Source organism: Dasypus novemcinctus, chromosome 18 (assembly GCF_030445035.2).
Source record: "Dasypus novemcinctus isolate mDasNov1 chromosome 18, mDasNov1.1.hap2, whole genome shotgun sequence".
Lineage (NCBI taxonomy): Eukaryota > Metazoa > Chordata > Mammalia > Cingulata > Dasypodidae > Dasypus > Dasypus novemcinctus.
In genome coordinates, this window is record NC_080690.1 from 56,375,366 (window position 1) to 56,394,977 (window position 19,612).

Here is a 19,612-nt window from a genome sequence, read left to right on the forward strand (position 1 = left end):
TCCAACCAATCTTTTGTTCTTTCTTCTGGAATTGGAATTTAGTTTTAGTTTCATCAAAGATTTAATTTCTTTTTCTTTTTCTCCATATTTGTAGAGAAAAGGTAGAGATGCTTAATTCTACTATATTAAAAGGAAATCCTCTATGTTACATTTGACCATATGTATCACCTATCCTGTAAACTGCCTTCTCCTTTGTTCCTTTCTAAAGGATTCTGATTTCTCTTCAGTTCCTGTTTATTATTTTTTCTTCATTTATGAAAAGACTTTTATATGACTCCTTTTCTCATTACTCACCGAGGAACACCCAAAGCAGTTCTAACTTACATATGGTCTCCTTTTTCTTTTATGTACCTTCATAGTATGGCTGCTTATGCCTTTAAGTTGGTATTTCACTTTACTCCATAAATAGCAACCTTGGAATCTGTATCTTTTTCTTTAATGCTTACAAGTGTGAAAATTTTCACATCTTTACCTTTAATTATGAGTGTTCTACCTATCCAGGTTCTAGCAGTCATTTCACCTTGTGGTCCCAAAAACTTTCAGCCTACATTGATATCTCCCATCTCTGAATCATCATTCTATTTCATATCTACCAGAGTGATTTGGAATCTGAAATCACAAACTATTGTATATATTTCTGTACATTAATGTCTGAGATTTGAATTGTAAACTAGCTGAAAGAAAGGCCCATGTCTTCTTCCTATAAATATAGTGATTGATGTAGAGCTATGTTTGGAGAAGTTTTTGTGTTTTTTTTACTGGTATAAAATATATACCTGTAGACCTTCAAAGGAAATGCAGAATTCAGGTTAGAGTTAGGAAGACAGGACATAACCACATGAAATATTGTTGAAATCTTAAGTTGCATGCAAAGCATTTATTTAATAAATGAATAAATAAGACAGCAAATACTTTAAAAGTTATGAGAAGGGCTATAGAATGAGTAATAAAATTGAGAATGTATTTTCTTTCTTCCTTTATTTCTCTCTTTTTAAAGAGAGTTTGGCATTGACGCTCCATTCCCATAAGAGCTGTAGCTTCTTAAGACAAAATTAATGAGAAAAACAGCAAAGGATTGGAGAATAAAATTAGCTTGACAGATTTATAGGGTAAAATGAAAAGCATGGCCTTATTGGCAGAGATGATTCTAAGAGGTTAGTGGATTGGTGGATGGGTTATCCACGAATAGAGTCAGAGAGTTCTGAACTGCCAGCCTTATTTTACCTCTTTTATATTTAAAAAAATTTTTTTGGTGATTTCATTTAATACTTTATTTTTTATTGGAGCTATAGATTTACATTGTACATAGTGGCAGCAAGGTTACAATAGTCAGTTATAAACAAAGGTTCATAAGATAACTGAATATAAAGGTTAAAAAATGACTAGTTATGTCTTAGTTTTAAGTTACCCATAGTTGATAGAACTCTAGGGGTAATGAAAACCAGTATAGAAATAATTATGTAAAAGACCGTTGTCATTTTGTATGTCAGTGTGCCAGTCATGATGAAAGAGAAAACCAAAGCAGCAGGATTTGATGGTAAGGACAGGTTCAGTGTCCAAAAATAAATGTAGAATAAAATGATAGTACCTCTGGTAAGAACACTGCAGTAAATCAGATCTTGAGTAAAGACTGCTTGCTTCCTGATCTGCTTTATATTATTACCAAAAATGGTTTGAATTTTGTTTGGCTATCCTAAGCTTCAAGTGTGTTCATATAGAAATAAAGGAATTAGAACTTTGGGAAAAGTAATTTACTTATGGTATGCAGAATGGACAAAAGATAGATTTGTAAGGATCATATCTCGGAAAAGGTAATAAAGGCTTGGATAATTATTTGGAACTCCAAACCTAATGCTACTGTTACTTATTTTTAACAAACTTATTTCCTTTTAAATATACATTTAATTTTTTCTCAGTATTTCATGTATTCAGTTTAAAAAGCCAATAGAAATGCAAGACTTAGAGCAGTGATTTTTCTGACCTCACATTTCCCTTCCTTTTAGCTATCTATTTTCAAATTATTTAATTATTTCTTTCGGTATTGGCCTCCATATTCCTAAATAAATATGCTTATCCTGATATTTAAAATATACTGCTGTGGAAGTTTTTAAACATATACAAAAGTAAGTGAAGAGTATGATGAACCCTATGTATTCATTATTCAGCATCAACATTTTCAACTTTTGCCAGTTATGCTTCATTTCCTCTGCTCCTGCAGTTTAGTTTTGTTGTTTTGCCTTTTTCTCTGAACTGTTGTACCTTTTGCCCTTAAATAATACATTATGTATTCCAACAAATAAAATTTAAAAAGCAATAACCACAATATCATCACACCTAACAACATTAATTAATTCCTTACTATCATCTGATATTTAGTCTCTGTTCACATTTCTCCAGTTGACTCAGAATGTCTCTTTATGATTGTTTTATTTGAATCAGGAGCCAAACAAGATCCACACATTGCATTTAGTTGATATGTCTCAGGTCTTTTATAATCTGTGAGAGTTCTGTCCTCTCCCCACCCTGTTATTTATTTAAGGAAAAATCAAGTCATTTGTGCTCCAGAACAATCATTAGCAAAGTTTTTCTCTAAAGGGATAAATAGTATATAGACCTCAAGGACCACACGAGGTTTTTTGGCACATTCTTTTTTTTTTTTTTTTTTTAAATAACCCTTTAAAACAATTCTTAGCTCTCAGTCTATCAAAATCAGACCATGGCTGTAGTTTACCAACCCTGCTTTAAAATGTCCCATATTCTGAATTTGGCAATTTTCTTCATCATGATGATGTATAACATAGTCCTCCATCCCATTTTTCATATAATCTGGCTTTATTAAATTCAAGTTTGATTCTTTAGCCAGAATATTTCATAGGTTATGATGTATATGTATTTTTGCATCTTACCATGCCTTTTTAAAAAAAGATTTATTTACTTATTTCTCCCCCCCTCCTTCGTTTGTCTGTTCTCTGTGTCCATTCACTGTGTGTTCTTCTATGTCTGCTTGTATTCTCATTAGGCGGTTCCAGGAGCCGATCCTGGGACCTTCCAGAGTGGGAGAGGGGCGATCATTCTCTTGCACCACCTCAGCTCCCTGACCTGCTGCATCTCTCATCGTTTCTTCTCTCTCTCTCTCTCTCTCTGTTTTTAAATAGTTCTTACAGTATCTGTTTATTTTCCTTTTTAAAAAATGAAATTTTTTATTGTCTTTTAAAAAAATTAAAAAAAATTTTTTTTTCTGTGTCTTTTTTTGTTGTGTCATCTTGCTGTGCCAGCTTTCCGCATGGGCTATGCAGCACTTCTGTGTGGGGCAGCACTTCTGCATGGGGCAGCATACCTGCTCAGGCCAGCTCACCACACGGGCCAGCTTGCTTTTACCAAGAGGCCTGGGTTTCGAACCTTGAACCTCCTGTATGGTAGATGGGACCCCAGTTGCTTGAGTCACATCTGCTTCCCTTACCATGCATGTTTATCTACCTCTTAGAGATATTGAGATTAATCAGTAGATTCAGATGCTCTCAGCCTGACCCAGCTATTTTAAAGATCATTTAACCTGTCATGTAAGGGTTTTAGCAGCCATTGATGATAATTATCTAGATCCATTATTTTATTAGCGTTCCTTCTGCTTTTCTTAGCTGAAATTCTCCCATAAATAACTTTATCAACTATTTGATTACCCTGATAGAGTTTATACATGACAGGAAGAAGAAATACTTGATTCTTTCCCATTAAAATCAAGTAATGATTGATGCACTAGCAGTTTCCACAGTTCATCAAGTTAAATCACTGTGGATCCATACATTTATGTTTATACAGTTTGAGCATCAGAGTAATACATGTGCTTATAAATATGCATATATTTTTTATATTTTTTCTTATATATTATTTATTTTGATGCTCAAATTTTCTCATTCCTGCTTCAGACATGGAAGGAGCCTTTTTTTTTCTTCTAAAATCCCTGCTGCCTTTAGGGAGAAATGGTATTTGGAGGCCACAGTCTGAGCACAAAGATTGCTCATGAAATACTAGGTTGTCATTGCTTCTAGATCTTTTAAGCAATATAAGAGTTAGGAAGCATGTACTTTTTAGAAAGAATTCATGGGTTTATATTGACTTATCCAATTCAAATTAAAGAATATAGCATTGTTCTTTTTTCTTTTTTTTATCCTTAAACTTTTATTTTGAAATAATTTCAAACTTACAGGACAGTTGCAAAACTAATACCAAACCCATATAGAGAACTCCAGCACACCTCCTACCCACCCTCAGACACCCAGATCCACCAATTTGAACATTTTGCCACAGTTTCTATATCATTATATGTATGTATGTATCTATCTTTTTTTTTTTTTTTAAAGATTTATTTATTTATTTAATTTCCCCCCCTCCCCTGGTTGTCTGTTCTTGGTGTCTATTTGCTGCGTCTTGTTTCTTTGTCCGCTTCTGTTGTCAGCGGCACGGGAAGTGTGGGCGGCGCCATTCCTCGGCAGGCTGCTCTTTCTTTTCACGCTGGGCGGCTTTCCTCACGGGCACACTCCTTGCGCATGGGGCTCCCCCACGCGGGGGACACCCTTGCGTGGCACGGCACTCCTTGCGCGCATCAGCACTGCGCATGGCCAGCTCCACACGGGTCAAGGAGGCCCGGGGTTTGAACCGCGGACCTCCCATATGGTAGACGGACGCCCTAACCACTGGGCCAAAGTCCGTTTCCCTCTATCTATCTTTTTTATCCATTAATTTTCTAAACATTTGAGAGTAGGTTGTATACGTGATGTTCCTCGAAAACATAATACTTCCATTGTCCTTAATTTTTAAAAAAATTTATATTTCTATCTCTTATGCTAAAAATCTCGTCTGTTAATAACATTAACATAATTATTTGCTTAATCCAAATATATTTGTGAATCTCTATTGACATTTTGGATATTCTTTGTTGGGTGGGTAGGTGAGGGGGCTGTCCTATGTATTACAGGATGTTTAGCAACATCCCTACCTCTACCCACAAGATGCCAGTAACACTGCCCCCTCTCCTATTGTGACAATCTAAAATATCTTCAGACCTTCCAACCATTTCCAAATAACTCTTGGAGGACAAAACTGATTATCTATTTTTCTGTCTCTCCTTCTCTCCCTTTCTCCCTCTCTCTCTCTATATATTTCAAATTAAGATTAATACAAATATTATTCAGTATAATTTAGGGATATATTCTAGGGATGTACAGTCAAAATACTATGTTTTAAAGTCACTTGAAATGATTCTCTGAGTAATTATGGCACTAACTTGATGTTTAGGTTTACTCATTTCCATTTGTTTTAAAAATGTAGGGATTTCTTTGATTTTTTATTTCTTCTTTTATTTATTTTTTTATTATGAAAAAGCATTTACATGATTCCAAACTCAAAACTGTAAAAGAGCATCATCTTATCAATGGCCTTTAGCTGTTGGTTACTGATATGCAAAGTAGGTCAACAACAAATGGCTAAGAATTGCTTACTTTGTCTATTATTAAAACATTGGATGTGTAAGAATTTGTTTGGTGTTGGTGGGCTTTTTTTTTTTTTTTTTTTTTTTCTTAACAGACTCAGGCTGCTGTGAAGAAGTAAGCAACACATAGGGCCAATTCAACAGAGGCCATCTTTGACTTACTTATATAATTATCAGGAGATGACAGTACAGCTCTGTGCTTAGACCCACTTCTGTTGTAATCATAAACATGATGGATGCCTCATGCCCAGTTCTTGCCTCTCAGTTTTGAATGACCATGTTGTATAAGTGCATCTCATATGGCAAATCTGAATGACACCCAGAAACCTACATGTAAGCATGTTTAGGTAATATAGGTTTGACCTGTTTCAGCCTCTGCAGGATGGAAAATTATAGAGCAAGTTTAGAATAGATGTTTCCAAAGTAGATGCACAATACGTGGCTCAAGGAGTCTTAACCATTTCCTATTCAGACTTGAAATTAATCATCTTTTTTTCAACCCCATTCTTGTCCCCTGTCTTTTGAGTACCTGAATCCTCCAAATCTTAAGCTTTTCTACTGTTTGTGACCAAATCACTTTTTATTGGCATTTCATCTTCAGGGTACTTTTACAAAGCTTCTTAGCTCTGCCATCTGGTTAAGAGTTCCCCATATACCTATCATCTTCCAGTATTTGTTGAAATCTCTTGTTTGTCCTTGTTTGCACTCCTGTTTTCTTTGTCTTGTAGGTTTGACCCTTTATTCTTACTGTCATTTTAATGAAATATTAGGAAGAAAAAGAAACAAAATCACTTTGTTTTCCCACAAGTGTTAATTTTATCCTCTAGTCATTTGACTTCCTATTCTGTCATTTATGTGTTTATCTTTTCATCTTAATTATTCTATACATTTTGCTGATTTCTGCAGTGTGCAGGGACATTTGAAAGCTGTCAAAGCTACTTGGGCCTGTTAATGTTCGTTTTCTCTCCATAATATTTTCTATAGGAATTATCTTATCAGTCCTTAGAAACTAGGGACATTTGTAAATTGGATTTCTTTCATATTGGGAGATTAGGGCCAGCATCAAAGATTCAACTCTACATTAGCAAATTTCTGAAATGTTATTAATAGTACAGTAATAGAAAAATTCACAAGTAATAATTTTTGGTCCTCCATTTTAGAAGTTTGGGAAGTTGATGAACAAATCAAGAAGAAACAGGAAACACTTGTGAGGAAAATCACATCCATCTCCAAGAAAACTCTGATTAAGGAAAAAGTCAGTGAATGTAAAAAAGTTACACAAGTATTTCCTTTTAGCTCAAACATCTTTACTTCTAGACAAAGCTTTCATGAATTTGATAAGGGTCTGGAACATAATTTAGACTTACTTAATAATACGAAAGGCTGTATAAGAGAGAAAAACTATGAATATAATGAATATGGGAAAACATTTTACCATTGCTCATCCCATGTTGTAATTCCTTTTAAGTGTAATCAGTGTGGACAAGAGTTCAGCCATAAATTTGACCTTATCAGACATGAAAGAATTCATGCTGGAGAGAAACCCTATGATTGTAAAGAATGTGGAAAAGCCTTCAGCAGAAAGGAAAATCTAATTACACATCAAAAAATTCATACTGGGGAAAAACCTTATAAGTGTGATGAATGTGGAAAGGCTTTCATTCAGATGTCAAACCTTATTAGACACCAGAGAATTCATACTGGGGAGAAACCTTATGCATGTAAAGATTGTTGGAAAGCCTTCAGTCAGAAATCAAACCTCATTGAGCATGAAAGAATTCATACTGGAGAAAAGCCCTATGAATGTAAGGAATGTGGGAAATCCTTCAGCCAGAAGCAAAACCTTATTGAGCATGAGAAAATTCATACAGGGGAGAAACCTTATGCATGTAATGAATGTGGTAGAGCTTTTTCTCGAATGTCATCTGTTACTCTGCACATGAGAAGTCACACAGGAGAGAAACCCTATAAATGTAATAAATGTGGAAAAGCCTTTTCTCAATGCTCTGTATTTATTATACATATGAGAAGTCATACAGGGGAGAAGCCCTATGTATGTAGTGAGTGTGGGAAAGCATTCTCTCAGAGTTCATCCCTCACTGTACATATGAGAAATCATACAGCTGAGAAACCATATGAATGTAATGAATGTGGAAAAGCTTTCAGCCGGAAAGAAAATCTCATTACGCATCAGAAAATTCATACTGGAGAGAAACCTTATGAATGTAATGAATGTGGGAAAGCATTTATTCAGATGTCAAACCTAATTCGACACCAGAGAATTCATACAGGTGAAAAACCCTATGCATGTTCAGTATGTGGGAAAGCCTTTAGTCAGAAGTCGAATCTCACTGAACATGAGAAAATTCATACTGGAGAGAAACCCTATCATTGTAATCAATGTGGAAAAGCTTTTAGTCAGAGACAAAATCTCCTTGAGCATGAGAAAATTCATACTGGAGAGAAACCATTTAAATGTAATGACTGTGGTAAAGCCTTCTCTCGAATCTCATCCCTTACTCTTCATGTGAGAAGTCATACGGGAGAGAAACCCTATGAATGTAACAAATGTGGAAAAGCCTTCTCTCAATGCTCATTACTTATTATACATATGAGAAGTCATACTGGTGAGAAACCCTTTGAATGTAATGAATGTGGGAAAGCATTCTCTCAAAGAGCATCCCTTTCTATACATAAGAGAGGTCATACAGGTGAGAAACGCCTAGTGTACTAAATAAGAGATCTCCTTTAAATTCAACATACGTTCTATTTTTTTCTTGGATTAAATTTGGCAAAAATCACACATGATCTTTATGGAAAAATAGAAAAACTTTGTTGAAGGACATAGGCCTTGAGTAAATGGAGAGAAATTCCAGGTAACTAAATGAAAAAACTCAATATCATAAATATGTAAATTCTCCTGAAATTATTCTGTAGACTTAATGTTCCAAACAAAATCTGACAAGAATTTTCTAGGAACTTTACAAAATAATTCTAAAATTCATGTCAAGTAGAAATTTATAGAATGCTGAGACAATTTTGAAAAAGAACAAAGAGAAGATACCGTCACACTATATATTATACATATTATAAAGTCATAGTCATTATAAAGTGTGTGATATTAGTGCATTAAATTGGTAAACAAACATGAGTGTTTAGAAACAGATCCCAGAATATATGAGTAACTGGTATATATTAGACAACATATCATGCATCACTAGGGAAATGACAGCCCAGTCCATAAAAATTGTTGGAGCTTTTGACTCTCCATATTGGGAAAATAATATTACATACAACCTTACAACATATAAAGAAACATAATTCCAAAGGACTTGAATACTGGAATGTGAAAAGCCAAAACCTCAAACTTTTGGGAGAAAATAGCAGGATACTGTCTTCATGACTTTGAGGCAGGGAAGCATTTTTTTAAAGACAAGATGACCCTGCAATTCCATTTCTGGATATACATCTTAAAGGAACTCACAAGTATGCATAAGAAATCCACACATATATTTATGTATTGCATATATATAAAACAACTAAATATTCATCAGTGGGATAATGAATGAATCAAATATGATAAAGCCAAATGATAAAAGACTATAGCAGTTGAATGCAATGAAGTAGATCCATATTTTTTATTTGGATAGTGATCTGAAACAATATTGAGTGGAAAAAAGATACATATGATACATAATGACATTTATGTAAATTGGAATGAAATCATTCACAAATAACAGAACTCTGTTTTTGTTATTAATACATTTATGTATGTAAAACTAGTTTTACTGGACTAGGATTCATACCAAATTATTGATAGTGGTTATGTGTAGCAGAGGATTTGGATTGAGGATGTTGATGTTTAATTTTATGCCTTAAAAAAAAGAATGCTGGTGGCATAGAAAATAAATCTTAAAAAATATTGGATGTGTGATGTAATTTGGGTGTGTTAATAGTGTTTTTCTAGTTATTTCTCACAAAGGGCCAGGGGGGAGCCTGTGCCTATAGAAAAGATATTATAATAGATGTGTATGCCCTTTCCATATGAAATAATAAACTATTTCATCAAAGATATTTCCAGGAAATTAGTAATTAAAAGTGATAGTCCTGCTTATAATATGAAATTAACATATTTTATCAATTCTGTAATGCATTTTTTTTTACATTTTAACATTTCCGAAATTGATACTCATATTTCAACCAGTGGTATTTTATATTCAAGTAAATATATAACTTATTACAAATTTGAAAATCAAGTAATGGTGTAACAAATCGAAAGTGTTTTTATTTACTGTTTCATGACATCATAGTATACTACTAATGATCCCTTTCCTCTGAGTAATATGTCTAGGATTATTTGACAACAGATTTGTTGGGCTCCTGGCTAACTAATTAATAATATGTGCAGAGTCATTATGGAGATTATATAGATTTTCTGAGAAATTGGCTCCAGGATACTAGTTTTCTTACGCTTTAACTTTCCATATAACCAGCCATAGGCATTAATATTATTGTTAATTATTAAAATAATTTAAAATAATAAGAAAGCCTTTTTATTCCTTTTGAGGTAGCCATAAGCAATTGTATAAATAAAATTGCTTCATTCTTACCCTACAGATAATTTCATTCTTTCCACAACCCTTGACTTACACAGCCTCTCTAGTTTTGGTTGGAAGTGGCATATGGGGGGGGCGGGGTGGTGCGGGATTGTCTCAGACCCTCAGTAGTAACTTTAGAGTTCTGGACAATATCTTTAGAGTAATTTTAGAGTTCCTCTAAAAGGGTCACATTCTCTGTAACAATGCATGAACCAATTCTTACCTAATGTTAATTTTTTATGTTGTCATCTTCAAAATATTATGATTTAAAGAAAATCATTAATGCCTTTTTTTAGATGAAATAGACTTTATTTTTTATTTTTATTTTTTAAGATACATAGATCACACAAAATGTTACATTAAAAAATATAAGAGGTTCCCATATACTCCATTAATGCCTTTTTAAAAAGTGGTTGGGATTAGGGGTGTTGATCAAAAATGATCTTTAGCTTTTATGTTTGATCATCATCTGGAATCCTGTTTCATAAAATTAAATCCTGTTCAAACTAAAGTTGTAAAGTGCAATCATGTCTATATCAATATTTTATTTTTATTAGCTAATCTTAAAGATTCACAGGACTTAGGACTTTAGGACTTATCAGCAGGGGCCGATTTTTATGAAAACAATAATTTACCCCTACTTTAAATATCTAAATGAGTATCGTCATTTAATAGTTTCTTCTTTAGAAGGTTATTTGCTAAATCCAGTTTTAGAAGCACAGCTAATACTTTTAGACCTTTTTTTTTAAAAAAAAAAATAGTATTCAAAGTTCATGTGTTATCCATACAAAAAAGCAAACAAAAACAAAGAAAAAGCACCTGTGTAAATATTTTCAGTTACAAGACATTATTTTTTGTCTAAACTGTCATTTTAGCTCTGATTTTCTTTTGTTTCTTTATTTGACCCATACTTTTTATGCCTTAAGTCCTCTGTCCCTTTCTTTACATAGCTTCAAAGTCTGTAGAGCAATTTAATGTTTCACTTAAGGTCCATAAGGACCACTTTTGGTATCTGTTTTAGCTAGTAAGAGTGCACACTGTGCTCATCAGGTGAGGTCGTACTTGAGGGTTAATCTGAATCTGAAATACAGGATGCTATGTCAGTAAGTAGATGATCTGGGTTCTATAAATTCATTAGTTTTGCTATTTTCCCTATTCCTTTGGTTTAAATAAGATAAGTAACCAAGATAACATCTGAAAAATCATTAATTAAATCATGGTGTTCCCAGTTTTCTTGGCTACACATGAACTATTGCCTGGTGAGTTTTCATTCTAGATTTTATTCTTTTTTTAACTTTATAATGTCCATTTCCTGGAAATGACCTTGGCATACATGAAATAAAATATGGTTTGGACTAGAGATACAGCAGTAGAAATTGGTAGATTGGAGGTATAATTTGGAGGAGAATGAATAGAATTTGCTGATATGAAAGAAAACGCAAAAAGAGATAAAGGATGACTCCTTTGTTTTTGGGGGGAGCAACTGTCTCAGTCATACACCATTGGCTAAAAATGTAGTAGACTCAGGAGAAGGATTTTAGGGTAAAGATTAAGCTTGGAGTCAAGTTCTGTTTTGGACATTCTTTTTGTTTGTATTTCCCAGAAACTGACCTTGAGATAAGGATTCCTATGCAAATGATTTATTAAGGGACTGCTCCCAGAAAGACAGATAGGGTATGGAGGAAGAACATGAAAAAGGAGTAAGTCAGAGTATGATCTAAGGCATAGTCCCGCCATGGGTTATATCAATCTGATACCTAGAACAACTCTGGAGTAGAAGTGTAAAGTTAAGGAATAGTTCACAACACCACCCCTCATTTCTGACACCCAATTGCAAAAAGTTAGTAGACTACCTTCTGACATTAATTGCAACTTCAGGGCTTCCCATGACCACCTTCAGGTTCGATAATTCACTTGAAGTGCTCACACAACTCCCTGAAAGCTGTTATACTCATTTTATTAGAGTAAAAGGATACAGATTAAAACCAGCTAATGAAAAAGAAGCATGAGGTTAAGTCCAGGGAAGTTCCAAGAATAGAGCTTTCAGTTCTCTCCCACAGGAGTCCTGGACAGCCCTAATTTTCCAGGAAACAATGTGTGACAATACAGTGTATTCATGTCCAGAGTTTTTACTGGCACTGTTATGTAGAAATGGTTGACTTTCCACAGGGGTGATCTCAGTTTTTAGTCCCTCTGAAGTACAAGCTGATAGCACATGAGCCAAAGCCTCACCCTTAATCGCATTGTTAGACTATTTGATGTGGCCTAAGGCCACCAGTCAAACAAAGACTTCCATCAGTCATGATGTGAGGGCTTAGTATCCAAGAGCAAGGCCAGACCTCTCTTTGGGTAAGTAATGCCTCAGAGACTTCGTCCCCTGCAGGACTGAGGCAATAGTTAATTGCTGTACGTTTTGACTGCTGACAACTCCTAGGTAAGGTCCTCTGCAGGTTTGCTTTTGGATGAAGAGAATTGCCTGCCCTTGGTTATACCGCCTCTTTAAAGGCAGCCTGGCCCCCTTTGCCTCAACTTAGGACAAGTTCAGAGAGTCACCCCAGCTTTAGACTACCCAAGGGATTGCAACTTTTCCTTCCACCCAATTCTTCTTTCCTCGTTCTTTGACAAGTGATGTTCCCAAGAGCTCTCACCTCATCACAGATCTTCATTTCAGATTGTTTCCCAGGGAACCTGACCCAAGGGAAAGGGTCATTTTGCAACAGCAATCTCAAACAGAAAAGTTTTAAATATTTTAAATTCATTTTTAAAAGAGTAAATTCATTCCATGTTGCCATACCTTTTATGAAAAATAACTTTTGCAAAATAAAAATATTTGGTGAAACGAGTGGCGTTATACAATTTTGCCAATCCCTTTATGGTCTGGGTACTAATATCTGCTTCTGCATTCCGTCTATAGCAGAGTCATAAAGGCTCTGAAAAATTTCTGTATCCTCCTGAGAGAATGAGAATGAAAAAGGAAAATAGAGTCTTAGAATTATTACGAAAATACTTTTGACCTCAGGGACCCCCAGGGATTCCCAGACCACTCTTTAAGCCCTGCTGTTTGATGTCTGGCCTGGTCTCTTCAAAAATTTGGTGTCATGGACTAAAGAAGTATGTGGGGTTGGGGATTTGGGAAGTCACTGGCATGCTATTAATAAAATAAATGACCCCAGATGGAGAGTTTAAGAAGCAAGAAAGATTGGTGGATAAAGAAAATGTTAAATATGTGCATAAATATAAACAAACATGACAGTGGAAAGAATAGCAGAATTGTCTTATAGGATTAAAAAAGACAATGAAAATACTGGAAGGTAGTGGCATGTAATTCAGAAGTTACAGTGGGTTTGATTGAAAGTATTTCAAGTCCCATTATTTTCAAAGATCAGGCTAATGTTTTAAGATATAATTAAAACTGCATGTAGCAGTGACCTAAAATAGTGCTCTAAAGTAAAATGGAAACTGATTTTTCTACTTCTCATTTAATTGTCAGCAGCTAGACAGTCCAAGATTGGTGTGTTTCTCTTTTTCTCTTCACATCCCAAATCATCAATTTACTTTGTCAACTATCTGAAATTAAACATATTACCTTCCTTCACATACCACTAGCTGAAATTTAGTAACATGGCCAGATGTAATTGCAGAATCAGCTGGGAAATACAGTTTGTTTTTTACCAGATAATCATAAGCTTATATAAAATTTATGGGTTTCAAAGCCTAAAATTGCTATACCAGATATATAAAGTTATTGCAAAGTCATATAAAATGAAGGCCACCAGAACACGAGAAGTCCAGCAATGAAACTAAACTTACATAGGTAGTTAAATGACAAAGAAGGTATTTTAAATCAATGCAGCAATGATAGATTATTTATAATACATGCAGGCACAACTGGATTCCCATCTGGATGGAAGCAAAGCTGAATTCTTATATCACACTACAAATTTCAGATTAAAATCATAAAAAACTTTTTTTAAATATAAAAAATTTCTCAGCATTGTGTCATGTTGAGATGAGAATGATTTCTTATAAGAAAGAAAATGCAGAAAAGGCATATTTTCAATAAAAATTAAAACTTTCAGATTGGTAAAAGATCAAAGGCAAAAATAAAAGATGCTAAACAGGGAAAATATCTTTTTAACACATTTAGCAAAAAAGGAATTCTTTTTTTTATTAATAGAGTGCATTCAAATTGATAATGATCAGCATACATGTAAAGGCAATTAACTACAGAGAAAAAACAAATGGAAAATACACTGGAAAATATAATTAACCTCACCAATAATGGAAATAATTTTAGTTAAAGCAACAATGTTATGCTATTCTCATTCATTAGTTTTGCAGAAATTACAAAGATTTACAAAATCCAGCACTGGTGATAATGCAAGTACATGGATATTTATTCATTGTTGGTGCAGATGTGAAATAAATTTGGAGTAGCTCCTTAATCCATTAACAACTTTGCCAAGGCCCCAGAGTGTTCTCCACAATATCTGCTCTCCTAGGGAAATGACATTATTAGAATCTTACCTACTTGAGGGAAGGGGAGTTAGCTAACTACAGCCCCTTTTAGCCTTAACGTTTCATATAAGGGGAGAGAAAAAAAGTTAAATACTTCTGAAAGTCACATCCTAGGGAGTTGGACCACTAAAAGATTTATAGTCATAAGATTATGGACTGTTTCCCCTTCCCACACATTACCACCACAACAGGTTTTCAGTATTATAAATGGGTTATAACTGAAAGAACTGCAAGTCAGACTACATTTCAGGAGTCATGAAGGAAACTAAGGTGCAGCAGGGGAAGGGGAAAAAAGCCATAATAAGCCATAATAAGGACACTGGAGGAACTGAAGCCTGTGGCACCTACAGCTACAGCAAACATGAAGCCCACCCCAAGGAGGATTAACGTAAAATCTCATATTAAGGCCTATTTATCTCAGTTTCTATTACCCAATATATATGTATAGCTTTCAACAAAAAATTACAAGACATGTTAAAAGCAAGAAAAAACAGTTTGAAAAGACAAAGCATTGAACCTTAGTTCTAAAAATACATTAGTATTAGTTCAAATTATACCAAGTATACCATATTAATGCAAGTTGCTAATTATAGAGGGATCTGGGGGGGGGTACTTGGGAATACTCTACTTTCTGTGTTTTTCTGTAAATCCAAAGCTGTTCTAAAAATAAAGTTTATTATTTTTAAAAAAGACAAAGTATTAATATCAGGCTAAGATCTAACACTCATTTTGGGATGATCACACTGGCAATTTAAAGTATAAGATTCTTAAGGGTTCCACTGGAAAAATTAGAAAACATGCAAGAAACAGGTGATCAATGTAAACAGAGGGATGGGAACTAAGAATCAAAAGGCAATGCTAGAGGGAAGAGGACTTGGCCCAGTGGTTAGGGTGTCCGTCTACCACATGGGAGGTCCACGGTTCAAACCCCGGGCCTCCTTGACCTGTGTGGAGCTGGCCCATGTGCAGTGCTGATACGCGCAAGGAGTGCCCTGCCATGCAGGGGTGTCCCCTGTGTAGGGGAGCCCCACACGCAAGGACTGTGCCCCGTAAGGAGAGCCGCCCAGCACGAAAGAAAGTGCAGCCTGCCCAAGAATGGTGCCACACACACGGAGAACTGATACCACAAGATGACGCAACAAAAAGAAACATTCCCTTGCCGCTCACAACAACAGAAGCAGACAAAGAAGACGACACAGCAAATAGACACAGAGAACAGACAACGGGGTGGGGGAAGGGGAGAAAGAAAAATAATAAATGAACCTTAAAAAAAAAAAAAGGAAGGGGACAGGCATAACTTCCCACTCCTTGAGTGTTGGCTGCACATAATGACTTTCTTGCCAAGAGGACAATATAGAAGGGGGGGTGGTAGTGAGTAACTTTACAGTGGAGAAATCAGACAAACACTACTTCAGCAGGGTGATCAAGGTAAACATCAACAGTCTTACCTCAAGTTGATAATATGTACCTTTTGTATGAGATGATGAAAATGGCAGCCTGTGACTTTCCTCCCCAAACCTGTAACCCCATTCTAATCATGAGAAAAACAGCAAATTCCAATAAAAGGTCTTCCTACTGTGTAATGGTCAGTAGTTAAAACTGTCAAGTACAGCAAAAATCTGAGAAACTATCACAGCCAAGAGGAACCTAAGGAAACATGAAAACTAAATGTAATATGGTATTCTGGAATTGAAAAATGACATTAGGTAAAAACTAAAGAAATCTGAATAAACTATGGACTTTGGTTAACAACAGTGTATCAAATTAGTTCATTAATTGTAATGATGTACCATATTAAGGTAGGATGCGAATAACAGGGCAAACTCTGTACAGGTGGGCCAGTGATGGTATATTGGAACCCTCTGTACTGTCTGCTATACAAATAGTACATCTATATGTAAATTCTTCTCTAAATCTAAAACTTTTCCCAAAATATTATCTATTTTTAAAAATCCATACCCTTTGCCTCAGAAATTTTGAAGACATTAATTTATGGAAATAAAGAACCAAGATAGGTGTGTTTATTAAAACATGATTTTAGTGGCATAGATTAAGCTAACAGCATAGCAAAAATGTCAGCATAGCATAATTCTATTGTGGAATATAATGCAGCCATTAAAAGTGAATTAAAGCTGGAGATTTATTGTTCAATGAGAAAAGTAAGTTATAGGAATGTATAGCATAAATCTACTTTTGAAAACTAAATAAAAAATTGTGTTAATGTTTGAGCAAGTAGAAGGATATGAAATTTTATATGCCAAATATAAACCCAAGGATGCAGGAATAAAAGGAGAAGGGTAAAAGGGAAACAGTGAGGAATGGAAAACATTCTTTTCTTTTTTTTTCTAAAAACCTTGCATTGTTTTCAGTTTCTATAGAAAGCATGCTTTATAATTTTAGCTGGCAAAATTTTCAGAATATACACACAAGGAAAGAAAACAAAAAGTTTCATTTCTGATAATCAAAATATATTCAAGTAGAAACAATACACACTGCAATTGTGGCCATTTTAACTTCTCCATTTTTTGACATTTTTAACACTTAGTAAAGAACCTCCTATTTTCTCAAGCTAACAGTTCAAAACACATCAGTGCTGTGCTGTTTTTTCCTTATGTAAATGTACAGCAATCCAAAGTAAAAAATTACCATCAAGGATTCAATTTGGATCCAGCCAACTGCAAACTACAAAGATATGAGAAGCACAGAAAAGCTGTGTGTCCCTGTATACTTAGCTTACTACCATAATAATTTTGTAAAGTTCCATCCTTAGTTATAATTATCGTAATTTAGGTCTATGGTCCATAGTGTTACTAGTTATTAGGGGAAAAACAGTCACAAGTCAAATTATTTTGAGACATGTTGGGTTTAAAAAAGGTAAGTTGTGGAGTCTTACTGTTGTTGCCTTCTAATTGAAGGGCCTCACAAACTATTTTCATATTTTAATGTTCACTGTTACTTCCTAGATTGAGAATTACTCTATTGCAATGTTGGGATAGTATTGTGAGTCTTTTTGGGGGAGTGGAGCATTCCCCAAATTCAATGACAGTTGTGTGTAAATAAATATATATCATTTATATATTAAAATATCTCATTTAATATTGAGCAATACCAAGAGATTGCACCTAGCTGATGTTGAGGTTGAGTCAGTTCCTCTTTTTTTTTCTTTCAGAATGTTTGTTATTCAGACTCTAGAAATACTTTTAATCTGAAACAAGTCACTTCAAAATTTCTGATTAAATTATCTTCTATTTGTACTATTCTTTTAATAGATTGCTGGATTAAATTTGCATATTAGGATGCTTGTATATATTTTGTAATTGATATTGGAAAATTGTTTTGTACCTTCCTAGTTCTATTTTAATATTAACTGTTAGCATTCCAATGCAAATTCATAGAGACAGTTATAAGGTTCCAGGGGAATGGGGTTGACTGGGGATTATTGCTTAATGGGTAGAGTTCCTGTTTGGGGTGATGGAAAAATTTTGGTAATGCATGGTGGTGATGATAGCACAACATTGTCAATGTGATTAACATCACTGAATTGTGTACTTGAAACCGGTTAAAATGGAAAATGTTACGTTGTATATATTTTGCCACAATAAAATATTTTTTAAAAAAACAAGGTTATTTCACTCATAGAATGAGTTGTCAAGCATTTTATCTTTTAATATATTCTAGAAGTGCTGTGAATATTTAGAGTATTTTATCCTATAAATATTTAGTTTGGTGTTTACTTTAGAGAAACTCAAGACTATATTTTATTTTGTGTGTCTTTATCAGTCTTTTAAGTTTTTCTCCTGTTGAGTAAATTCTGGTGATTTATTTTTTTCCTTGAAAAAAATCACCATTTGGCCTAATTTACAAAAATAAATATTACATGTAATATTACCTTTACATTTTCTAAAATAAATCTGTAGTCATGTTCACTGCTCATTCCTAATGCTATTATTCATTTGCCTTTGTTTAAATGAGAATTTTCAAAGTTGTGTTTTGGTTTCTTTCAAAGAAATTGTTTTCATATTAGTGATTCCAATTTTTTTTTAAATTTTACATTTAAAAATTAATTTTTGCCTATAGGTTTACATATACCTTCCATTGTTTTCATGTTTATTTTGCTGTTCTTCTAGCTTATTGTATGTTATATATTTGATTTGTTTGTTTACATCTTAATAGGTATATGCATTTTAAGGCTATCCATTTTTCTCTAAGTGTTATTTTGGCAGCATTTGGCTTTCTAATATACTATACTCACCATTGTTTAGTTCCAAAGAAATTATATGTTTAAAAATTCCTCTTAAACCAAAGCGCTCTTTGTGTTTTTTTTAAAAGATTTATTTATTTATTTAATTCCACCACCACTTCCCCGGTTGTCTGTTCTCTGTGTCTATTTGCTACGTCTTGTTTCTTTGTCTGCTTCTGTTGTCGTCAGCAGCACGGGAAGTGTGGGCGGCGCCATTCCTGGGCAGGCTGCACTTTCTTTCACGCTGGGCGGCTCTCCTTACGGGCGCACTTCCTTGCGCATGGGGCTCCCCTACGCGGGGGACACCCCTGCATGGGGCGGCACTCCTTGCGCGCATCAGCACTGCGCATGGGCCAGCTCCACACGGGTCAAGGAGGCCCTGGGTTTGAACCGCAGACCTCCCATGTGGTAGACAGACGCCCTAACCACTGGGCCAAGTCCGTTTCCCCCAAAGCGCTCTTTGGATAAACAAATAATAAATCAGTATTCAAACACTTTTTACTATATTATTGTAAAATTTAGAAAATTTAATTTTGGTAGATTGCATGGTCCATGTAATTTCTGCTTTTGGGAGGATTGATTGGAGAATATTTTCAGGTCTATTCCTATTTATTTAAAAGCTGTACCCCTAAATTAGCCTCTTCCTCACACCATTATATGCACAAGGTTTCATGCTGGTATGAAGTTGATCAAGCAGAAAGGTTGAGGTTCTTGAACCTTTTTCAACACATTGCATCCTTATTTATTCTTAGGTTGAAATATTGTTTGTTC

The 19,612-nt window shown here is 34.5% G+C and overlaps 1 protein-coding gene across 11 annotated transcripts in view; it reads left to right on the plus strand.

The window, feature by feature from the left end:
• ZNF568 (zinc finger protein 568) overlaps positions 1 to 19,612 on the plus strand; it is a 115,017-nt gene that overhangs the window by 31,438 nt on the left and 63,967 nt on the right. For 6 of the 11 annotated variants that reach the window (XM_071209548.1, XM_004448877.4, XM_004448876.5 and 3 more), the window contains one exon: positions 6,646 to 10,099. The exons of the other annotated variants lie outside the window; for them this stretch is intronic. In XM_071209548.1, coding sequence (XP_071065649.1) covers positions 6,646 to 8,219 — 1,574 coding nt within the window. In that variant the 3' untranslated portion in view covers positions 8,220 to 10,099. Of the gene's footprint in view, positions 1 to 6,645; positions 10,100 to 19,612 lie in introns of those variants that run through there. 11 annotated transcript variants of the gene reach the window in all.